The sequence below is a fragment of the Blastomyces gilchristii genome (assembly GCF_000003855.2).
Source record: "Blastomyces gilchristii SLH14081 genomic scaffold supercont1.6, whole genome shotgun sequence".
Lineage (NCBI taxonomy): Eukaryota > Fungi > Ascomycota > Eurotiomycetes > Onygenales > Ajellomycetaceae > Blastomyces > Blastomyces gilchristii.
This window is the reverse complement of record NW_003101677.1, coordinates 880,496-899,607: the sequence shown is the minus strand read 5'-3', so window position 1 is coordinate 899,607 and position 19,112 is coordinate 880,496. Positions and strand designations below refer to the sequence as shown.

Here is a 19,112-nt window from a genome sequence, read left to right as displayed (position 1 = left end):
AATTTCTTCATTTTATGCTTGATAAATGCGCTAGCCATCTCCATCCCAGGGGGTCTAGACTCCTACATTTGTTTCAGTCATGGATATGTCTCCTTTTTCTTGCTTTGGGTTGTGCTATCCACGAAGCGCCTATGTTCGAGCATCCACGAGAGGGAATTCATGATCTCACCTCACTCATATGACACGGAGCATTAATCACTTACCATTATGTCGCTACTATACTTACGGACTTTGTCTTTCCGTTTCTACAAACCAACCGCCGTCTTAATATGTATCGTCGAGCTTATACCAGCCATTTAAATTTGAATTCAGTGTGGAAAACATAAAACTAGTGGATGACTGGGAATTGTTTAAATACCAAAACCCACTCATGCACTTAACCTGTATATATCATCAGACCCAAATTCTTTTGAATATTTATCATTGCGCCTGGTGCTTGCCCCTTGCAACTCAGGGGGTTCATCCGGATGCCATCACCGGGAAATTATTTTCTCCGATAGCCGCCTGCCACACGTCGCTCTAACCACCACCACCACCTGCATTGACTAGAACTATATGAACTTTCAACCCAACCCCAACCCCATTCCCAGTACCATCTTATCCCCTGCTACATGCTCATCCATTGCTATACAGCATGTCCGAAAAGAGAATAGAGCAGTGGGAAGTCGAGCGATACTGGGAGATCTTCTCTTCCCTCTCCAATGGCCAGCCACATCTGAACAACGCGCAAGCCGCTACAGTCCTAAGAAACAGCCGATTACGAGATGAGCAACTGGAGAAGGTGTGGGATTTGGCGGATGTGGACGGAGATGGTGAGCTGGACTTTGAGGAGTTTTGCGTCGCTATGAGGCTTATTTTTGATCTTGTCAATGGGGTATGAAACCGAATCTCACACGGGGACTGCGGGGGCGTATACCATAGGATGCAGTACTGGGTGGATGCGCATTATTTCACGCAGAATCCAGGTATACATGAATGGTTCTTGCTAATTTGAGACTTTGCTTCGTTTCTTCTTTGATGGCTCTAGGAATACGCCGATGTGCCACATTCATTACCAGACTGGTTGATTCCAGAGTCGAAGGCACATCTAGTCCAAGCTTCGCGCGCCCTCACGGGAAGGCAACCGCAATTCGAGCGGGTGGAGGAGGAGGACGATACCCCTGGCCTCAAGGACGGGTTTGACTGGTACATGAGCCCAGGCGACAAATCCAAATACGAGGAGATATATTCTGCGAACAAGAACCATCGCGGGGAGGTAACATGTAAGTATAACCTATCTATCTGCTCTACTTCCTGCTAATAAAATCCCTAACATTCCAACTCCAGTCGAGTCCCTTCAACCCCTCTATGACTCCCTCGCCGTACCCGACACCGACATCCGCTCCGCCTGGAATCTCGTTAACCCTTCCGCCTCCTCCACAATCTCCAAAGATGCCACACTCGCCTTTCTCCACATCCTCAACAACAGACACGAGGGCTACCGCATCCCACGCACTGTCCCCGCCTCCCTCCGCGCCTCCTTCGAATCCAACAAAATCGACTATCAACTCGACAACGTACGCCCCGCGCAGCGATGGGGCACTGATACTGACATAGATACCAGCACCGGCCGCAAGGCTAAATTCGGCGACGCATATCTGAGCCGCCTAGGCGTTGGCGGGCGGACTACGTATCGTCCGCAGGGGACTGATTTCAGCAGCACGATACAAGATGAGGAGTGGGAGAAGGTGAGGCTGCGGCGCGAGCTGGCGGAGTTGGAAAAGAAGCTAGAGACTGCTAATAGCGCTTTGGAGTCGAGGAAGAGGGGGAGTGGCGCTGTTAATGGCGGGCCTAATTGGACGCTTATCAAGAAGGAGGCGTTGCAGTTGTTGGAGTATAAGGAGAGAGAGTTGCGGGAGCTTAGAGAGGGTACTGGTAGAGTTAAGGAAGGGGAAAGTCTGGAGAGGTTGAGAGAGGACGTGAAGACGGTTGGTGATCAGGTGGAAGGGTTGAGGGCGCATTTGGCAAGGAGGAATGAGACGTTGGCTGAGTTGAAGGACCAGATTCGGGAGGAGAAGCGGAGTCGGTGACGTGGTGTGGTGTGTGATGTTGAGACCTGCGTGGATATGAAGAGATACATTTTTTTTCCTCTTTGATTTGTTGACTTGAAGGCCTTTCTCACCCCTTTTCTATCTGTAATACTTACTATGCGGCGTCTATCCCAGCCCGTTTGTTTTACCCTATTTAAGTGTCGGGTCCATTTGCGAGTTCTTTTTTATATGCATCTTTTTTGCTTAGCGGGAATGGAATTTGGAACTGCCTGGAACATATCCTATATATAGGCTTTTGGATTTTTGATTTGATCTTTGCTCCTCCAGCGTTGTTTACTTGCGTGTATGCTCCGTTGCAGATAGATGTGTATGGCAATAGAGCTGGCTACCAGGATGGCCAAGCCATCACTAGGGACTTTGGGAATTATTGATCTATATGAGAATGCTTCATGACTACAGAAGCTTTAAACAAAAGTGGTATGGCATACCCCTGAGCAGCAGCAGCAGTCCCTCCGAAAAGTAAAGGATAAATGGTATCAAGTTGACGCAATTCGATCCTCCCTCCCCCCTCGCTAGTCACCTACTAGTAATCTCAGCCATCATACCTTCCATCTCTTTCTTCGGCTCCACAGCAAAGAAGCTATCACCTCCCTTATCCAACCCCTTCTCAGCCCTTTCATACGCCTCATCACTGCGATCAGTCAGTATATCCAGGTCCCGCTGCGAGAGGACCGATTCTGGCGTTTCCCCTTCACCACTTCCAACATCCAGGACTTCAAACTCAGCATCTCCGAGGACTTTCCGAAGCTCTTCCGCCTCAGACGACGCAGCTGCAGAGCCAGGCTCTAGCAGGCTTTTGAACTTCCCCTTTTGAATAACTAGTTTCTCCAACCTACGCTTTGAATCTGCCTTTTCGAGCAGGGTCTGCTCGACGGTACCCCTCGTTGCAAGTCGATAGACAATCACCGGCTTTGTCTGGCCAATGCGGTGCGCGCGGTCTTGCGCTTGTAGATCCTGCTGCGGATTCCAGTCCGAGTCGAAGAGGATAACCGTATCCGCGGCTGTCAGGTTGATGCCCTGCCCGCCGGCGCGGGTGCTTAGGAGGAAAATCCTATAGTCCTGGTTTGTGTTGAAGGCTTGGATTTGCGCTTGGCGATCAACTTGGCTGACTGCGCCATCGATACGACAGCAGTTCCACCCGCGAAGGTATGTCGCGTAGTCCTGCAGGAGGTCGAGTTGGGTTTTGAACTGGGAGAATATGAGGATTTTGTGGCCCTTGGACATTAGGCAGGGGATCAGCCCGTCGAGGAGAAGCATCTTGCCTGACGAGGTTATGAGGGACTCGTCAATGTGAGATGGGTCATCATCCCAGGGCCAGTAGAAGTTATGTGGAGAGTTGCAGGCTAATCTAGCCTGCATGACGGGGTTTTGGAGCTTTTTCGAAGCAATTTCCTTTTCTGTAGATATTAAGAAGAAAGATCAGACCTGGGGTGGAACTGCATCTGATAGTACGTATGCAAGACGGAAAGATAATACTTACTGGCAAGTTGAGCCGTTTTGGTTTTTTCAATCTTCTCCAATTCACACTCACTCAGCTCCGATTCCTCGGGCTCTGATTCGATTCCCTGTTCTAGTCGCCGCAACTTGGCGTTAAATTCTCGATCGCTGACCTCCTTATAGCTCAGACGACCCCTTCTACGGCGTCCAGAACCCAAAGTACTTCCGGGTGTGGATTCACGGCTGGATTTCAGGCTTTTGTTTGGAGTGGAAGACCCACTACTGGAAGGTTTGCGCTTTAGACATTCAGGTCTTGACGTCTTTGGAATTCCATTTCTGGCATTGATCCTCTCAACTGCTTTTTCTTCCAGGTATGCCCTGCTCGAACCATTCATAATTTCAAGATAGAGATCCTTCTGCTCGGGAGTTAGCGGTGCGTACAACACATATTCCCGTTTTTTTGGTAAAGATGTTTCAACATCTGTCTTCACTCGTCGGAGCAAGAATGGTTTCAAAATTGCGTGCATGGTAGACACGAGGTTACGTTTGCGCCGCTCGATCACAGTTTTTTGACCTTTGTTATCCAGAACGGAAGAGAAGTCGAACCAGCTCTCAAAGCTACCTAGATCGTTGAACACTTCGGGAAGGAGGAAATGAAGCAAAGACCATAATTCAGCAATGTTGTTTTGCAGAGGTGTTCCTGTGATGAGGAGACGGTTTGCAGAATTATAGGTCAGAAGTTCCTTTATCAGTCGACAGTTTAAATTCTTCAATCGATGTCCCTCGTCCTGCGAACCATTCTGTCAGCGTGATACATCTACTAAGGGCCATGATTGATGTAAACTTACAACAATGATGTATTTCCACTGATACTTCGCCAAAAATTTCCGATCGTTCATGCAAATCTCATAGGAGGTGCATATAACAGGAAAATCCGGCTTTTTCTGGTCCTGCAATTTCATCCGCCGCTCTCGAATCTCGGCGCGTTCATCTTTAGTACCATGATAAAGTACTGTCTCAATACTGGGTGTCCAGTGCGCAAACTCAGCAACCCAATTGCTTACTGTGCTAAGCGGAGCGGAGATCAAGAATGGGCCAGAAACATTGTGCTCCTTGAAAAATGCAATCAAAGATATAGCCTGGATTGTCTTTCCGAGACCCATCTCATCTGCAAGGATCCCACAAAGACCATTCATCCATAGGGATTTCAACCACTCCAGGCCCTCAAGCTGGTATTCCCTCATTTGGCCACCGGTTACCGGTGCAGGCTGCTGCGTAGCAACTAACTTCTGCTCGCCTATTGCGGTCGGTTTCGCTTCATATTCTTGTGCAGCTTCTTCCAATGCCTCTTGGACCGTAGGATTATCGTCTGGGATTTGTACATCGGCTTTCTTAAAGTAACTCGAGATGGTATTTCCAGCAGTGCTTTTAGTAGGACGACTTCTCGTCGGCAACTTTGTTTCTTTTGGCCCCTTTGCTACGTTACCATTCTTCAAATCATGGACCGATGTCTGCTCCATCTGGGATGGTTTGCCGCTGCCTCGAGTGGCTCTCTTCTCGGTTGTTGTAGTAGGAGCCTTGTCCTTCGTTGTCGCTGCAGCTTGTTTTGCCAGTTTCCGCTTGGCTTCTTCTTGCTGTTTCCTTTGCTGGTCCTTCATTTTATCTGCCATAATCGCCACGAATACCTAATGAACGTGATTAGCGCCGGTCTTTTAAACTGGCCTCCAAATAGTGGGTACCAACAACCACAAAGGAAAGGGGGGGGAATGGAACTTACAGAGCTTGTCTTGAGCAGATTGGTCAAAGCTTTAGCTTTGACGTCCATGCCCTCCTCATCGTCCTCCTCAACATTTTTGTTCCAGGCTGCATGCCCTTGAGCGGAATCTACTTCCATCCCGGACATGTCTCCCATATTAGTATGGACAGCGAGGGGAGACGATAGTTGTGTGGATGCTCCGGGAAATTTTTCTAATGAATCAATCGAACTATCAGACATAGGCGGCAACGTAGCCAGTCCACAGACATCCGCTTGTCGAAGTGATATTGGCGTTAAAAGTAATTGAAGGGGGCTGCGCAGAGTTTTTTCTAAGGACGCACAACAGTTAGCATGACTGTTATATTGAGCAATTATTTTAAATCTTCAATCCCTGAACTGCAATTCCCATTCTAAGACGGGAGTAGTGGACGCTATGTTCATACTTCCAAGCAAAGTACTTATTGTGGCTGCGGTTGATATTGATAACCGAACACGGGTAAGGGCAAACAGAGAGCGATGCTCTTAGGATAAGGAAGTAGAGAAAGAAACACTTACATACATTGCATGGAAGGCTCTTCACAGAATGCAACCAACCTCACTCTGTTGATATGCAAGCTGGACTGACCAAGGCATGCTCCCGCCCTTCCTGTTCTCTCCCGGCGTTTTTCAGTTGGGGCCCACTTTACGCGTGTTGAGGTCAACGGCGCGAAAAACTCGCGTGGAACTACTGCACTATTACGTCAGCGCCAAGACACGCGTGGAGACCACCTGGATACGACTTTGGACTTTGGTCGACAACATCTTTCAAGTTTTACATCCGTACTTATAGCATCAGTTGCGATTTTCACTATAGGTTGCCGCAACTGCGCTCATTGATTGTGTAGTAAGTAATCCGTACACTATCCCCGGTTAGGGTTGGTGATATTAAAGCCTCAACTTAACCTCTCCCTCTCCTCAAGCTCCAATCTGGGGCTACTTGAGCTGGTTTAGCTGAAAAGAGAGACGCATTTCTGCACTGGCACTTGCCCGCGCTACACTTTATCAGTACATTGAGGCGGGTCTTATGCTTGGAACCACCGTACTCAGATACACCCACCGACCAGCACAGTTGAAAGAGGTCGAGTGGTATTACACTGCTAGACAGAGCAAATGTGACAGCCAGATGGCGGGCGGCAATTCTAGCTTCAGGGGAGGCAAAATCTTTCTAGAAAGCTAGGCCGTCCCATATACAATCGCAATTCGCTTGCTTTCGGATAACTGTACTCCAGATGGTGTCGTGGGGACCAAAGGGATGCCCTGTTAGCGTGTTGTTTTCCTCCTAATTTACATGGCAGGGGAAAGGAGATTTGCCTACCCAAGCCATTCTTTTTTCGTGGGATGCAGGCAAAATCAGCCCTACCTACCGCAGTCCCAGTGTGCAACTTGACCTTGTCTGGGTGCACACTGCGCTCTCGCTTTGAACTACAATGCAAAAGGTATACGAGATCCATTGTCGAGCATCCTTTATGAGTTGGACATAGCCTGTAATTGCGATAGTCTATGGCTGCATTCTATATTCCCCATTCTTGACTTCTTGGAGAACCATCAATATTCTTGCCCACATTGCTGATGGGTCGGGACTTCCCAACTTCTTTTTCTGTATCTTTGTGAAAATCATCATGGAAATTCCTAAGATCTTGCCGGTTTGCCATTTTCCAGCTAATACTCGTTAACTTCGCGGGGTGGTATGTGCAGGAACAGTGTGATTATTCGTACAAGAACGCATCCAACACGAGGGGACGAAGAGATATATTTCAAGCTCAGGCGGATGTTGGCTGCTTTTTCATACTCTGGAAGAACTTCCCGTCGTGCCCATGGGTTCCATTTGGCGCCTTGACCCACACGAGTGGCTTTATATCGGTGATTCTGACGAACGGAGACTTCCCTACCATGAACTCTAGAAAGAGTTCCATACCCTTTCTCTCAACTCGAAAGGGAGGGGAAATTTTTGGGTAAATCAAAATTTCGAAGTCGATTTAGAATACATCCTGACTGCTGTCTCCAAACGCAAGTCCCCTTTCTCTTAACACACCCGAAGCTGAGAACCTACGATCGTAGTTTCACAAACAAGGCGAGTGTCCCTACCAAAACCGCGCATATATGACGGCTGTATCCATAGGTGTCTGGGTAGCACCACGCAGATCCTGATAGAGAGAGGGGTAATGCTACAAGGAGCTTGGTTTGATTCCTCTGGTCTCCCATTTCTCCTTCCACTCTCGTTTAGCCGCAAGCATTTTAGAAGCAGGCATCCTCCATGATAGATAAGTCTTCGACAGGAACCTACAGCAGTTGAAGCAAAAGAAGCGAAATTACGGCGAAGGTTGTTCGCAACTTACCAGTGTACATTCTTATGGAGGCACATTCTTTCGAATCATTGTGATTCATTAATTCGTTCATTCATTCATTCTTTAAACGAAGGATTCCTTTATCTGATAGTAGATGACGCTGCTACTAGCTAAAGGATCTAAGCACTTGAAACTGAAACAAAACGGGAAATCAAAAATCCTAACCAGAGAGAAACAAAACAAGAAAGAAAAGTTGGGAGAGGAAATAGAAAAGAGGGGAAAATCCGGAAGCCCACCCAACGGGCAGTGTGCATCCAAGTCCAACACATGTTCACCTTGCACCAACAAGGGAAACTTGGGGGGGGGGGGGGAAGAACAAAGGAAAGAAAAAAAGGAAAGAAAAAAGATTGGCCAGCTTCCCAAGCTTCGCCTATTCATCCCATTACATCACACACCTAACAAACAAAAACATTAAAAGTCAGTGGCTATTTCTTGCCGCCTTTTTAATGACTCTTGTACTCCTCCTTCTCCCACTGTTGGTTGCCGCCACCCCAACCGCATTACTGCTCTCAGTAGCCTTCTTTGTAGACTCTTGCGCTATTTCAGTCGATGGCGCTGCCAATGATTCCATAGGTTTGCTGGAAGGCCTCTGCTTCCTCTTCGTCCACCCATTCCCACTTCTCCTAGTTTTTCGTTTTGGTAGCTTTTCCGTCGTTCCCGAGTTGAGTGGGTTTAAAAGTTTTCCTTTGGGGCCAAAGAGCGCAGTGTTCACGTCTGGGGTCGAGGGAGCAGGTGTCTCGGTTGACGATGAAGCGTGCTTTTCCTGCACACTATCTATTTCCATACCCGTGTCTTCGCGATTCGCCTCTGTCATCTCCAGTTCTGGGACAGGTGAAACTGAGCTTTGTGCTGTATGTAAGGAGTTCTGTTTGGCGGATGGTTCCTCTGGATTAGTAGGTAGTGAGTGGGATGTACCTATTAAATCACCCGGGACTTCCGCATTATTTGGGCTAGGAAAACTGGTCGGGGTTAAGAGTGGCAGCTTTCTACTGCTGTCTGCAGGTAGTGTGGCATATACCTCCGGCTTCTTTGTGTGTGGTTGGTTTTCGTTCTGCTTGCATTGGGCTTCGATGGAAGGCGGTGTTATTGGTGAATATTCCGGCCCTTCTCTCTCCATCCTTGGACGATTGCTGAGAGACATATACTGCGGAACAGAATTTGCTCCCACGGTGGGGATTGTTTCTGGATTCCCAGCATGCCCCGCTGGACTACTTCTCCATCTTGCCAGTGGTTCCATCCTCGCCCCGTCGATCTGGTATGTATTACTGGGGCTAGGTGTCATTAAATTCGTGTATGGGAAGATCGGGTTTGATATATGACATGCTGATTCTGTCCGAAGTTCAGCTTGCGCATCAGCTCTGGCTGCCGCAAGGCTATCTCTGTACATCCGCGAAGCTCTAGAAGCAGCCTCGGTGTCTTCCCAATTTTGTTGATATAGCCATGGCCCCGCCAATGTTCTCTTTAGGGCTTTGGAGGGCCCGTCTTTACTCAAACTTGCCTGGCGAGACCATGTTGGAGGTAGCTGATTTGCACTGACTGTGTTATCATCGGCAACGTTTACGTTTGGTTGTGACGGACCCTGCATAAGGTCTCCTGATCTAAATATATCTTGCTGTATCCGAGCAGCGCCTTGCGCTCCAACTTTAAGTCGGACCACAGGCTCATGAGCTAGAGGTGATGGCTGGGGAAAGGTGCCAAGGAGTGGCCTAGATGATTGTAACCATTGGGGACTTCCAACTCTGTCAGTGGGAGCTCGACAGGGGAGGGGTCGGGATGTGCCAGGCCGAGAAACAGATGATTCCCGACGACGATGACGAAGTATATGCTGAGCAGCATTTAGACTGGGATCGAGGATCTGCTGCCGTTTCGGATTCGGGGAACAATCGGATTGTGAACTATCATCGGGTACTGTTTCTGAATCACAGCTACTCTCGTGTTCTGTACCACCATGATCAGAGATAGTAGTATCTTCCTCAGCCACTGGTAATTCCCCGGTCCATTCGAAGTCCTCGTCAGGATGTGCCAGGCCAGTAGTGGTGATCGTCACAAGGTTATTACTCCATTCACCAGCAAGCTTCGGGTCCAAACCAAGGCTTCTCAAATATTTGCGGGCGATCAGAATATCGCTAGCCTGGCTCATGGAGTAGTCCGGATCTGAACCTATAGCCGTGTCGAGAAATTTCTTTGAGATGGTTCGAAATACCAGCTGTCCTGGCACCTTTTGTGTCTTTAGGTAACTATTGTCCATTCGCAGCAACGCCCGGAGTTGTTTCGCTCTCATCTCTTTCAACCTCGCGTTCTCATTCCGGACTTGTTCCTTGCGCGCAGTGGAGTGTGCGAGCATCTTGACTTGTTCTGAAGGGCTAAGTCCCAGCCTTTCGGCTGCATGGCGAAAATTATAGATAGAACGGAGATTCTCGAAGATTTCTGTCTGAAGGGTTGGGGATATATCGCTCCATTTTACCTGGAGGAGGGGCCTCTAATAATAATAACAACAGTACATTAGCAGGAACATATATGCCCATAAAAACTTTCATTTGCACAGAAAGTATAGTGAAGAGGATAAACTCACAGCTGACATCTTCGCAGCTTCATGAGCACCTATTCCAACTTCGTTCTCATCGTCGCTTATATGTAAGTTCAAGCTGCTCCTTAGTCTGTGCTCACTATTCCCGAGTTGATACGGATTATTCGCATAGCCCCAGCCAGCCTGAAAATTGAATGCGGCAGGAGCATTGTTGCCAAAGTCATAAACGGCATCGACCATGGACACATCTCCATCGCCTCCCACCTTCTGCTCATGGTTGGTTGTAGTCTTATATTGGCGATCAGCCACATCTTGACGACCGAAAACACCACCGGTTCCAGCCTGTTCCTGCATGGGCTCTGTAATGTTGCTGGAACCCCCAGCGGTTTCCTGTGCAGGGCGTTTGTGTAGCTGCTGGCAATCGACCGTGGGGAATGCTGCAGGAGGTAAGTCCGGGTTGAACTCAACGATAGGGGATGGGAACGCGGGACGTCTAACATTCGATTTATAGCCACGAGGTTCGCTGCACGCTAAGGGCGGTGGAGTGGTACACTTATCTTCGTCATACCGTTTGGGTGGTTTTATAGCGTCCCTACTCCTGAGATTCATTGTCGTGTAGCGATATGTGGCCCTATCGTCGTAGAACTAACTAACCATCGGATAATCTGACGACAGGTTGTTGGGGACAACGTTTGTGCTAGACTAACGCGTTTCTTTCTTCCTTTTCTTCCTTTCTTTCTGTATTCTTCTATTAGAAGGAGTGGTGGAGTGCTGTTGTGTTGTGTTATTCGTTGCTAGGCCAAAAAGTGAAGTGGGTATAAAACATCCGAAAAGGGATGGGGGTGGAGCGGAATATACAAGGTAAACTTGGTCAAATGGCCGTTCTAAAATTTTAAAGGAACTGTACAAGGTCATAAAGAAGTAAGTGTATGAGATTGAAGATGGCGAAATCAAAAACAGTGAAGATGCTTTGAGTTCTTCACAGTTTGAGATTTGTTTATCTTGAAGTTGAAGTTGTGGGGTGATATAGGCCATCTGGATACCATTAATGTGGAGCTCCTCAGTGAATATCCACCAAGGGCTCCAAGAAGCCATCTGGGCTGTTGTTCCCTGCGCCAGGAGAAAGCAATACCACAAAAGAGCCATGGACAAACGACAAGCGCAGTGAATTCTGCTTGGGGGCCAAGAAGAGCAGGCAGGGAAGGAAATAAAGAGAAGAGACGAAGGAGATCAGAAAATATATTCCTCATAGGAAGCTTTGAAAAGGTAAAAATATTTTATGAGAAAATATTTCTGCAGTCTTTTCTTCTTTTTGAGTAACTGGACAGAGAAATACCAAGGCCCCAGGGCACGTTGTGATATCCTCTCAGGGTTAAAACCGTTAAACTAAATAAAATAGAAACAAACAGAAAGAAACGACGCAATCACAAAAACCGGATAAATCCAAACGCCTGGCGCTTATCATGTTCCATAAAAGAAAAAAAAGAAAACTGGGATCCGCATTGCCTCGAGTAAACGCCGCTTTCAACGCCGAATTTGTGGTCCACGTAGTAGTAAAAGCAAAGGAAGAAAGAGAGTTAAAGCCTCATTGTGTAGTAGTCTTCTCAATCTCTTTCAGATACACCTACCAGTGACATAGATGATTTCTGGTAGCCTTTTCCCGGGTATAATATCGCTCGCAATGGGTACATATCACGTGTCGGAATTAGCCGCCGGGTACATCGTTGAAAGGAGGTTGAGGGCTTCTAGATATGAAGCGCTCTTGGTCTAAGCGGGCCAGAAGCTCAGAATCCGGAACGTCACCTACACAATCTTCTAACCCTTGCATGGCGTCAATTGCTCTTTTCTTAGGGTTGGATAATCCTGCGATGGTGGCCGCACTTCCGTTGGAACAGTTGGTTGCGTTTTGCGCTTTGACGACATCTCTTTTCGCTGCAAGGATGGATTCAAATGTCTGGAGCACGTGCTTCATGGATTCGGGAAGATTGCAGCAGAGTCTTCTGCCCTGGACATTGATGAAGGCGGTTAGAACATCGTAGTTGAGCATGGCCATCAAATAGGCGATAGCGACAGCTGCTGAACGCTCGTTCCCCGTCTCACAGAAAATCAGAACCTTCTTCCACGGCTGGCTTGGGGCGACCTTTCCGGGCATGGTGGCTGCATCCGTGTGGTGGACTGGGCAGCAGCATATGTGCTCGTTGATTTTCTGAATGATGTCAGGAAGCGTTTTAATAAATTCTTGGTCATTCGCGACGACAATGTTGTCAGTTTCAATGCCTAGGGCGGTCGCACATTTGTCTGCATTGACAACACGCGCGTGGTGAGGGAGAGGACCCCTAATTCCGAGGAGGCACGTAATTCCTGCGCTTTTCACAAACTCAACATCTCGCGCGGAAGCTGTCGGCCCCACGTATAGGTACGGGAGAATGGCTTGGGCCTCCCTACGCTGATCATACCGCCATTTCATAAGGCTGAACCCGGAGCGGAAACTTCCTTGCCCGAGCGATTTAAAAAATCCATCACAGGCCAAGTAGCCGCTTGGGAAATCATGAGATGTTGGTGCCTCGAGATTCCGAAGCAGGGTGTAGTCCAATGAGTTTGATATCCCCGTCCAGACATGATCTAGGCCGGAGGAATATGGTTGGGTGGGAATATAAGAGGGTTCATGATGACCCATGACCCAAGTCGCTGCCCTCCCTTGGTTCAAGCCCTGTTCCACCATTACTGGAAGAAAGGGCGAGAAGCAAGAGATTACAATAACACCGCCAGGGCTTCCAGGGGTATGTTTTGGCTTAACCGTGTCGAACTATTGACGGAAAGGGACGGCCCTCGAAGCAGGAAATCTTCTCCTAATGAAACGGCTTGGCTGTGGAGATGTCAGAGGACATGAAATATCAAAACACGAAGACAAAACAGTAAAATCAATTCTGTCTGTGGCATGGCTGTGTCTACACGAGGCAGCGCGATGCTTTGGAAGTGTTAGATATATCACGTGATATTAAACTGTAAGCAAGAGGCGAATCTTCGTGAAATCGTAGTCCAATGTTTTCAGCAGCAGTCAGATTTTGTCTACAACAACCAACAAAATATGAACTATTGTGAGCTCGATATATATGTGTATATATTTTTTCTTGTACCCTTCTCCTGAGAAAGCCTTGCAGCATTGAAAGTATTTCATACAAGTTTAATGTGGTTATCTTTTGATATGAACAATATTTATTTTAAAATATAGAATGCTCGGTTGATTTCGCGTGGCAGTCAGAAATTCTACAGAATGACTTCGGGTGCCTCAAAATCCCCCTCCTTTGCCGACTGGTGACCTCAGATGGCAGCTTGAATGAAATTGAAAATTGACAGCCCCCTGGCCGACGAGCGTGCCGCGTTAAACTTTCGAGACAACCCTGTGTGTCGTCCGAAAGGAGAGCTCTGACACCCCCCAGGCCACCACCAGTCCGTCCAGTCCATGAGTAACCTTGCATTCCCCAACCACCATTGGGAGGCAGCCCAGACAGAAATTTATCGCCAAGATCCACCCAGGTCCATTCGAACTTGTAGCCTGGCTATACTCGGAAAAAAGTTTGTCAAACCCAAAGGATTCCAATATGATTCGCGCCTTGCTCCCCGCACATGGATGCCTTCGTAGCCACCCACACCAGAACACGATGAAGCCAACCGGCATTTTAGCTTGTCTCGTAGCTCTCCTCACCCAAGCTATCCAAAAAGCCTAGGCAGAAAAGCACTGGCCAACAACTTGGATGCAAGGCAGCGTTCTCGAAAAGTAGTCCGGAAAAGAAGGTTTCATGCTGGCGGATTCCGTTTTCGGTTGCCCAGAATCTAGAGGAGAGTTATCGCCTCATTGATGAGGCCATATCGATATTGGATATCTGGGGATGCCACAAAGAAGCCCGGGGGCCATTAAAATCCAGCCCTGGGCGAAGCACAGGCACCAATGAGCGGTCCTTGGTCAGCTCTCACTGAGATCACGCAGATATATCTAGCTCTGGAAATATCCACCAGATCCACATACCCAAGAGGAGAGTTCATCTGACACATCCTGAACGACCCAGCAATTCCAGCGTGTAGTTGTCTAGGCAGCAAGAATTCATAAAGTGTTCGTCCAGTTGTCGTCAGAATCTTCCACGCAAAACCGTTCTTCCGCTGAGTAAAACAAAAGCCACTGCAGCGACGCGTCCTTTTCGCCTCATCGCCCAAAATTTGTCAAGTTATCTATCCGCGAAACAAATTTCCCCCCTCGCCACATCCTCATGTCAACAACCTCCCCCGATCTCGCGTGCGGTTTTTCAACACAGCCCTATGAAGGCCGAGGAAGCTGTCACGGAATACGCCACCGGAAATATCGTCCACGATCGGCATTATCACCCGTTTCAGCTCGACAAAGTGGTGACACGACACGACGACTCATTGATGGTGCGCCTTTTCTGCGTTGACGGCTTCAGGAGTTCGGACAGCGCGTGGAGGGATTTTGACAAATGGTGACACTCTGGAATCACATGATGCTTCGCGGAGCCACAGCGCTAGCTAGTTAGTGCATTAGAGCTCCTTTTAGGCGTGGCGCGGATTATATGCAGCCGTAAACCGAATGAGCCGATCAACCGTGCTAACTGCCTGGGTTTTTTTTTTTTTTTTTTTTTTTTTTTTTTTTTTTTGTTGGAGAGTTGCTCCGGAGGCCGATTGCGGATTTTCAGACTTTAGGCGTGTAAAATATAGGTAAAACGTCATTCCGAGGGGAAAGCCATGGATCCATACGAAGTATGGGGTACTGCTCCATGGGTGCAACAACTGTCCCTGACACGATTTAGAGATGAATGGCTACTGGACCCAATTCAGTTGCTTAGCTGGCTTCCATTGGTGCTGGATAACATGGATGATAGACCAGGAACATTGATCAGCTAAGCGGGGTTCCGTTGACGCGTTCTTCCTTTGCACATTAAAATTGCTTTTCGCCCGTATGTGGCTTTGATATTCTTCTGGTTATAGGATTTTAGATCCCCCTTCGAATACACAACATGCTGCCACTTATCTGGACAGTAAGCTCATGGAGATTCGGTTCACATTATTATATATTTCTGACAGTCAGTTCGTGCGTTATGTGTATGAGTGATAAGCCTCAGCCACAATAGATAAGTAAAGAGGTTAAGACGCTAACGTTTATATGACATTAAAAACTAAGGAATGCCGTAATCATCAATATTTATATAGTAATGGTATATGCCAAGAGAGGAGACAATGGTGGCGTTAGAGGGGACGCGACGTGGTGCTAGATGGCAAGAGGAAGTGCCGCGTAGGAAGAAATGATGCGTTAAATAGCGGGAAGAGGGCAGTGATAAGTGTAATTGAGGAAATCGGACCGGGGGAGAGGGGGGAGGGGGGAAACATTCTAATGTTTATGCAAAGTAGATCTTAGATTTGAAAAATGGGGAATGGGTATAATGATAAGTGGAGTAACGCAATGAGTATGATCAGCGATAGAAAAAGTGTAGATAGGGGGGTATATGGATAGCATAGAGTCTCAGAGAAAGTAAAGAAACGTGATGGGCTCTGGGTGGAATTTAGAAGGATAAGGAAAATTCCATGCTCCCATAACCAAATAGTATAAAAATATGAAATCTGAGGAAGTTGAAAAGTACAAATTTGAGCCTGTCGCTATATGCCAAAAACAAAACTATGCTCAAACAAAAAGTAAAATGAAACAAAATGGGGACATCGCCTCATAAAATATTGAGTTAAATTTCCACGGTTCAGAATGGGCCGACTCATCTTGCCGGGTGCTCTTGGTTGTGCAGATATCGCTGCTCTGTTGTTTCGTCGTTATATCCGTATATACTCCGTCTACCGTTCAACCGTTCTGGATCAGTTGTCGTAGCTGCCTCAGCTCTTTTTCCAGTTCATCCAGCCTCGAGTCTTTTTGCATAGCTTCCCGCCGAAGTCGAGTAATTTCTTCACGGAGATCGGGAGGATTCGAACGCCCTTCATCTGAGGAAGAGTAAGATTTGCTACTACCGCGTTTCCTTTTAGGAGGGTGGAGGGGCGATAGCACGGTGCCGTTCTCGTGTGCTTCTGGAGAAGCAGGATCTTCTGGAGATCGACCGTCTCCTCCTCTGTGAAGGCGACGCAGATGTTCCTTGAGGTTTTCCTGTCTGGTAAATCCTTTCCCAGAGCTACGATTACAGTCTGGAAAGGGACACATCAACTTCTCCCCCTTGCTGTTCATTTTATGAACTTCACGTTGATGGCGGAGTAGGCCCCCTGAGTAGGTGAACCCTAGCATCTTGCCACAATCTGGGTTCGTGCACTTGTATGGACGGTCATGCTTATCCATGTGCTTGCTGATAAAAAAAATAATTAGTACATGCATGTTCAAAGGAATAGGGACTATAGAAAAGAAAAAGAAAAGAGTTACATACTTCCACTCACAAGGCCTCTTGAAGTAGGGGATATGATTGCGGCAATCAGGATGGTCACAGTATATCTGACCAGTAGCAGTTTTGGGTGGTTCTCTCGTCCGCCTTACAGCTAATCTGGGTCGAGAACCATCAACCACGGCTGGCGATACCTCTTGGGCCATTTTGGGTTCCATAGGAAGGAGAACACCTGTCGTGATCTCTGGGCTTTCGCTTCTTTGGGGACTTGGATATCCGATCTTATCACCCATAGCGGAATATTCAAGCAGTCAAATTTGATGTACAGAGTAGTGCAAATAAGGTACAAACGCCAGAAGGCGTGGAGGAGGGAAGCACCAGTTATATATGTATGGATGTCGATTCGTGAGGCTCTGCTAGGAGTAAGCAATCAATTATACCCCCTTCAACGATGGTCATGTATTGGGGACTACCGAATATCCGCGCCAGGCCAGTCATTCATTGGACGATTCCCATAGTGGCAACACCTGTCAGACAAGGAGTCTCTGACACTACCTAACTATATCAGTCAAACGGCGCCATGACTCGGGCTGTGGCCTTGAATAGCTGGATATATTCATCCCGTAAACAGCATCCAGTCGCAAAAGGGCTTGTCCTCCAACCCAGAATGGGTGGCCGCAGGCTACCAAGGAATGTGGAGATATGTGTAGGAATGACTCACCAATAACTAATCGTAGACGCCTGGAGCCCAGCAGGGATAATCCGCGCCACAAGCACACGACGTGAGCCAATCCGTTGGTGTTATTCGTATTTTTGCGATTGCTGCCGGCTCCTGAGGCAGCAATATTAATTCGCGGAGTATTTGTGGCGCATGTAGTCTATATTCTGCAGACACCTCGCAGCCTTACAAGGCAGCGTTATCGCGGTCACGGGATCTCTGAGCCCCGTGATTCGGCTTTTGCTCAAAACGGAAACGTTAGGGCTCGACCACGGGATCCCCAATGAGGAAGATGGATATCAAACAACAAGTGCTTTTTTCCTCCCAACTGGGCCTCATATGAAGCAGTGAGACTCGAAGCCTGCTCAGCAGGTTCTTCAGCTGCCTTATAAAGCAGTTGACTCCGTCCTCCTCGCTCAGGGCAACCGTCTGCATGGATGTTCTTGTCGGGTCGGCTGTCGTGAATACTGTTGGTTGCTGGTTGCATATTGCGAACTCAAACCCAAGTGTGTTGTTACTACTAGGTTAATCGCACAACCACCCCTTTCCGAAGCTTGGTACAAAATGGCTGTTCTACCCTCCCAATGACAATGATATCGAACGGTTTGCTGAAGCCCGCCTCCCTTCGGTTAAGCGTGATTCTGTTGGCCTGGTAGCGTTGAGCCTGTCCATTTTGAGGTTAACTTCCTCCGCAATGCACCTCTTCGTTGTCACTTTTGCAACATCTCCAGAACTAGATATTCTCAATATGCAATATCTTCAAAAGGAGACACGTCAACGTCAATTGGGGAGACCCCAAGAATACTGCTGGAGGTCGTCGAATGTTCCACGGCCACGTCGCTCCACCGGAAGTCGCTCATTCGTGGAACCAATTGGCCCCCAACCCGTCGCCTTGTGCTTCTGTATGTACTTGGCAACCACCCTGCAGATATCCCTAAATTTGTATGAGAGGCAGATCAACGAACCTGCGAGGGCCCTTAAGCCCGATTTCTCGTGAACGGATGTATGCCGGGTGAGGAAGCTATGATATCAGGCCCCCATCAAGTCGATTCACTTGTGCGGACTGTCTTCGCAAATATCGCGAATACAGCTGATATATATGTGGGGCGTATGGTATCGATGCATCATTTTACACAAGTCTGCCTCCAATTACACCATGGCTCTACTTGCGCAATAGTTACCGCACGCATCCTGGGCAACTTTATTACAAGCTTACTTGATGGATTGCAATATCAGCTCACATAAAAAAGCCTAATGTGCGTTTGCACTTCCTTTGGGGATTTATGTTTTAACTTCATTGTGATTCTCTATGTCTACATTCCTCGGAAATCAACAAAAGCTGTCTCTACCTGGGCTGATGCCATTCGAATGGAAGAGCACAAAACTCATGATCATTTTATTTAACCTTTGATTCCTTGGCTGCCTTAACCCTCAAGGCAGCCTTTGCTTATATTATAGGGAAATCCTGAGCTATTCCCTTTCCCCTTTTTCGTCGGCATACATATCCTATCAACCATCGAAGTTTTAGTTGGCCATGTGGTCGCTCTAATTTCGTTAGTTTTCTATATAACTAATCATGATAGCAGGATTATTGAGCAGGCATTGTATTCATTTGAGTGTGCTAACTTGTTGTTCAAACCTTTCTCTTTGCTGTTATAACAATGCATAACGCTCCTCCTCCAATTCATGTGTTCATATCCAGTCAAAAATTCTTGGCTTATCCTCTATTGCCTAATAAAGCTATTTATTGATGAGGATTGAATAGATTTGAGACCACGTATCAATTGATGCACTCTTCCAAGATGGCCCGGCAAAGTGAG

General features: G+C 47.6%; 7 protein-coding genes across 8 annotated transcripts; 3 read left to right on the top strand and 4 right to left on the bottom strand.

Moving 5' to 3' along the window:
• Positions 1-381: 381 nt before the first annotated feature.
• BDBG_03780 (SNF2 family helicase/ATPase PasG) lies at positions 382-5,997 on the bottom strand. Its single transcript, XM_002625675.2, has 5 exons — positions 5,839-5,997; positions 5,305-5,612; positions 4,376-5,212; positions 3,571-4,315; positions 382-3,487 (listed from the first exon to the last, which is right to left on the bottom strand). The coding sequence occupies exons 2-5, from the start codon at positions 5,521-5,523 to the stop codon at positions 2,607-2,609; spliced, it is 2,682 nt and encodes an 893-aa protein (XP_002625721.2). The 5' UTR covers positions 5,524-5,612; positions 5,839-5,997; the 3' UTR covers positions 382-2,606.
• BDBG_03781 (actin cytoskeleton-regulatory complex protein END3) lies at positions 635-2,069 on the top strand (the record flags this gene model as incomplete). The annotated part of the gene is made up of 3 exons (XM_002625676.2): positions 635-874; positions 1,028-1,262; positions 1,327-2,069. The coding sequence occupies 3 exons, from the start codon at positions 635-637 to the stop codon at positions 2,067-2,069; spliced, it is 1,218 nt and encodes a 405-aa protein (XP_002625722.1).
• A 2,088-nt stretch (positions 5,998-8,085) lies between the features above and the next one.
• On the bottom strand, positions 8,086-10,803 carry BDBG_03779 (uncharacterized protein; the record flags this gene model as incomplete). The annotated part of the gene is made up of 2 exons (XM_031721392.1): positions 8,086-10,146; positions 10,240-10,803. The coding sequence occupies 2 exons, from the start codon at positions 10,801-10,803 to the stop codon at positions 8,086-8,088; spliced, it is 2,625 nt and encodes an 874-aa protein (XP_031577930.1).
• A 1,096-nt stretch (positions 10,804-11,899) lies between these two features.
• Positions 11,900-12,916, bottom strand: BDBG_03778 (FMI2 protein; the record flags this gene model as incomplete). The annotated part of the gene is made up of 1 exon (XM_002625673.2): positions 11,900-12,916. One exon carries the CDS (start codon positions 12,914-12,916, stop codon positions 11,900-11,902), a length of 1,017 nt encoding a protein of 338 aa, XP_002625719.1.
• A 1,592-nt stretch (positions 12,917-14,508) lies between these two features.
• On the top strand, positions 14,509-15,207 carry BDBG_03776 (uncharacterized protein; the record flags this gene model as incomplete). The annotated part of the gene is made up of 2 exons (XM_002625671.2): positions 14,509-14,622; positions 14,923-15,207. 2 exons carry the CDS (start codon positions 14,509-14,511, stop codon positions 15,106-15,108), a joined length of 300 nt encoding a protein of 99 aa, XP_002625717.1. The 3' UTR covers positions 15,109-15,207.
• BDBG_03775 lies at positions 14,839-17,798 on the bottom strand. 2 transcript variants are annotated; one of them, XM_031721391.1, is made up of 3 exons: positions 17,296-17,528; positions 16,620-17,125; positions 15,213-16,541 (listed from the first exon to the last, which is right to left on the bottom strand). In XM_031721391.1, the coding sequence occupies exons 2-3, from the start codon at positions 16,865-16,867 to the stop codon at positions 16,052-16,054; spliced, it is 738 nt and encodes a 245-aa protein (XP_031577929.1). In that variant the 5' UTR covers positions 16,868-17,125; positions 17,296-17,528; the 3' UTR covers positions 15,213-16,051. The 2 variants fall into 2 exon arrangements, with proteins under 2 accessions (XP_002625716.1, XP_031577929.1); XM_002625670.2 differs by having other exon boundaries at positions 14,839-16,541; positions 16,620-17,798.
• On the top strand, positions 17,726-18,289 carry BDBG_03774 (uncharacterized protein; the record flags this gene model as incomplete). Its single annotated transcript, XM_002625669.2, has 2 exons — positions 17,726-17,761; positions 17,846-18,289. 2 exons carry the CDS (start codon positions 17,726-17,728, stop codon positions 18,287-18,289), a joined length of 480 nt encoding a protein of 159 aa, XP_002625715.1.
• Positions 18,290-19,112: the final 823 nt, after the last annotated feature.

What these genes read in the sequence shown, in the direction of transcription:
- BDBG_03780 (XM_002625675.2), bottom strand. Translation starts at nt 5,523, where the DNA reads ATGTCTGATAGTTCGATTGATTCATTAGAAAAATTTCCCGGAGCATCC. An exon ending in AGTGGAAATACATCATTGTT is followed by an intron (nt 4,316 to 4,375) that starts GTAAGTTTACAT and finishes AATGGTTCGCAG; the next exon opens with GACGAGGGACATCGATTGAA. An exon ending in CAAAACGGCTCAACTTGCCA is followed by an intron (nt 3,488 to 3,570) that starts GTAAGTATTATC and finishes TAATATCTACAG; the next exon opens with AAAAGGAAATTGCTTCGAAA.
- BDBG_03775 (XM_002625670.2), bottom strand. Translation starts at nt 16,867, where the DNA reads ATGGGTGATAAGATCGGATATCCAAGTCCCCAAAGAAGCGAAAGCCCA. An exon ending in AAGAGGCCTTGTGAGTGGAA is followed by an intron (nt 16,542 to 16,619) that starts GTATGTAACTCT and finishes TTTTTTTATCAG; the next exon opens with CAAGCACATGGATAAGCATG.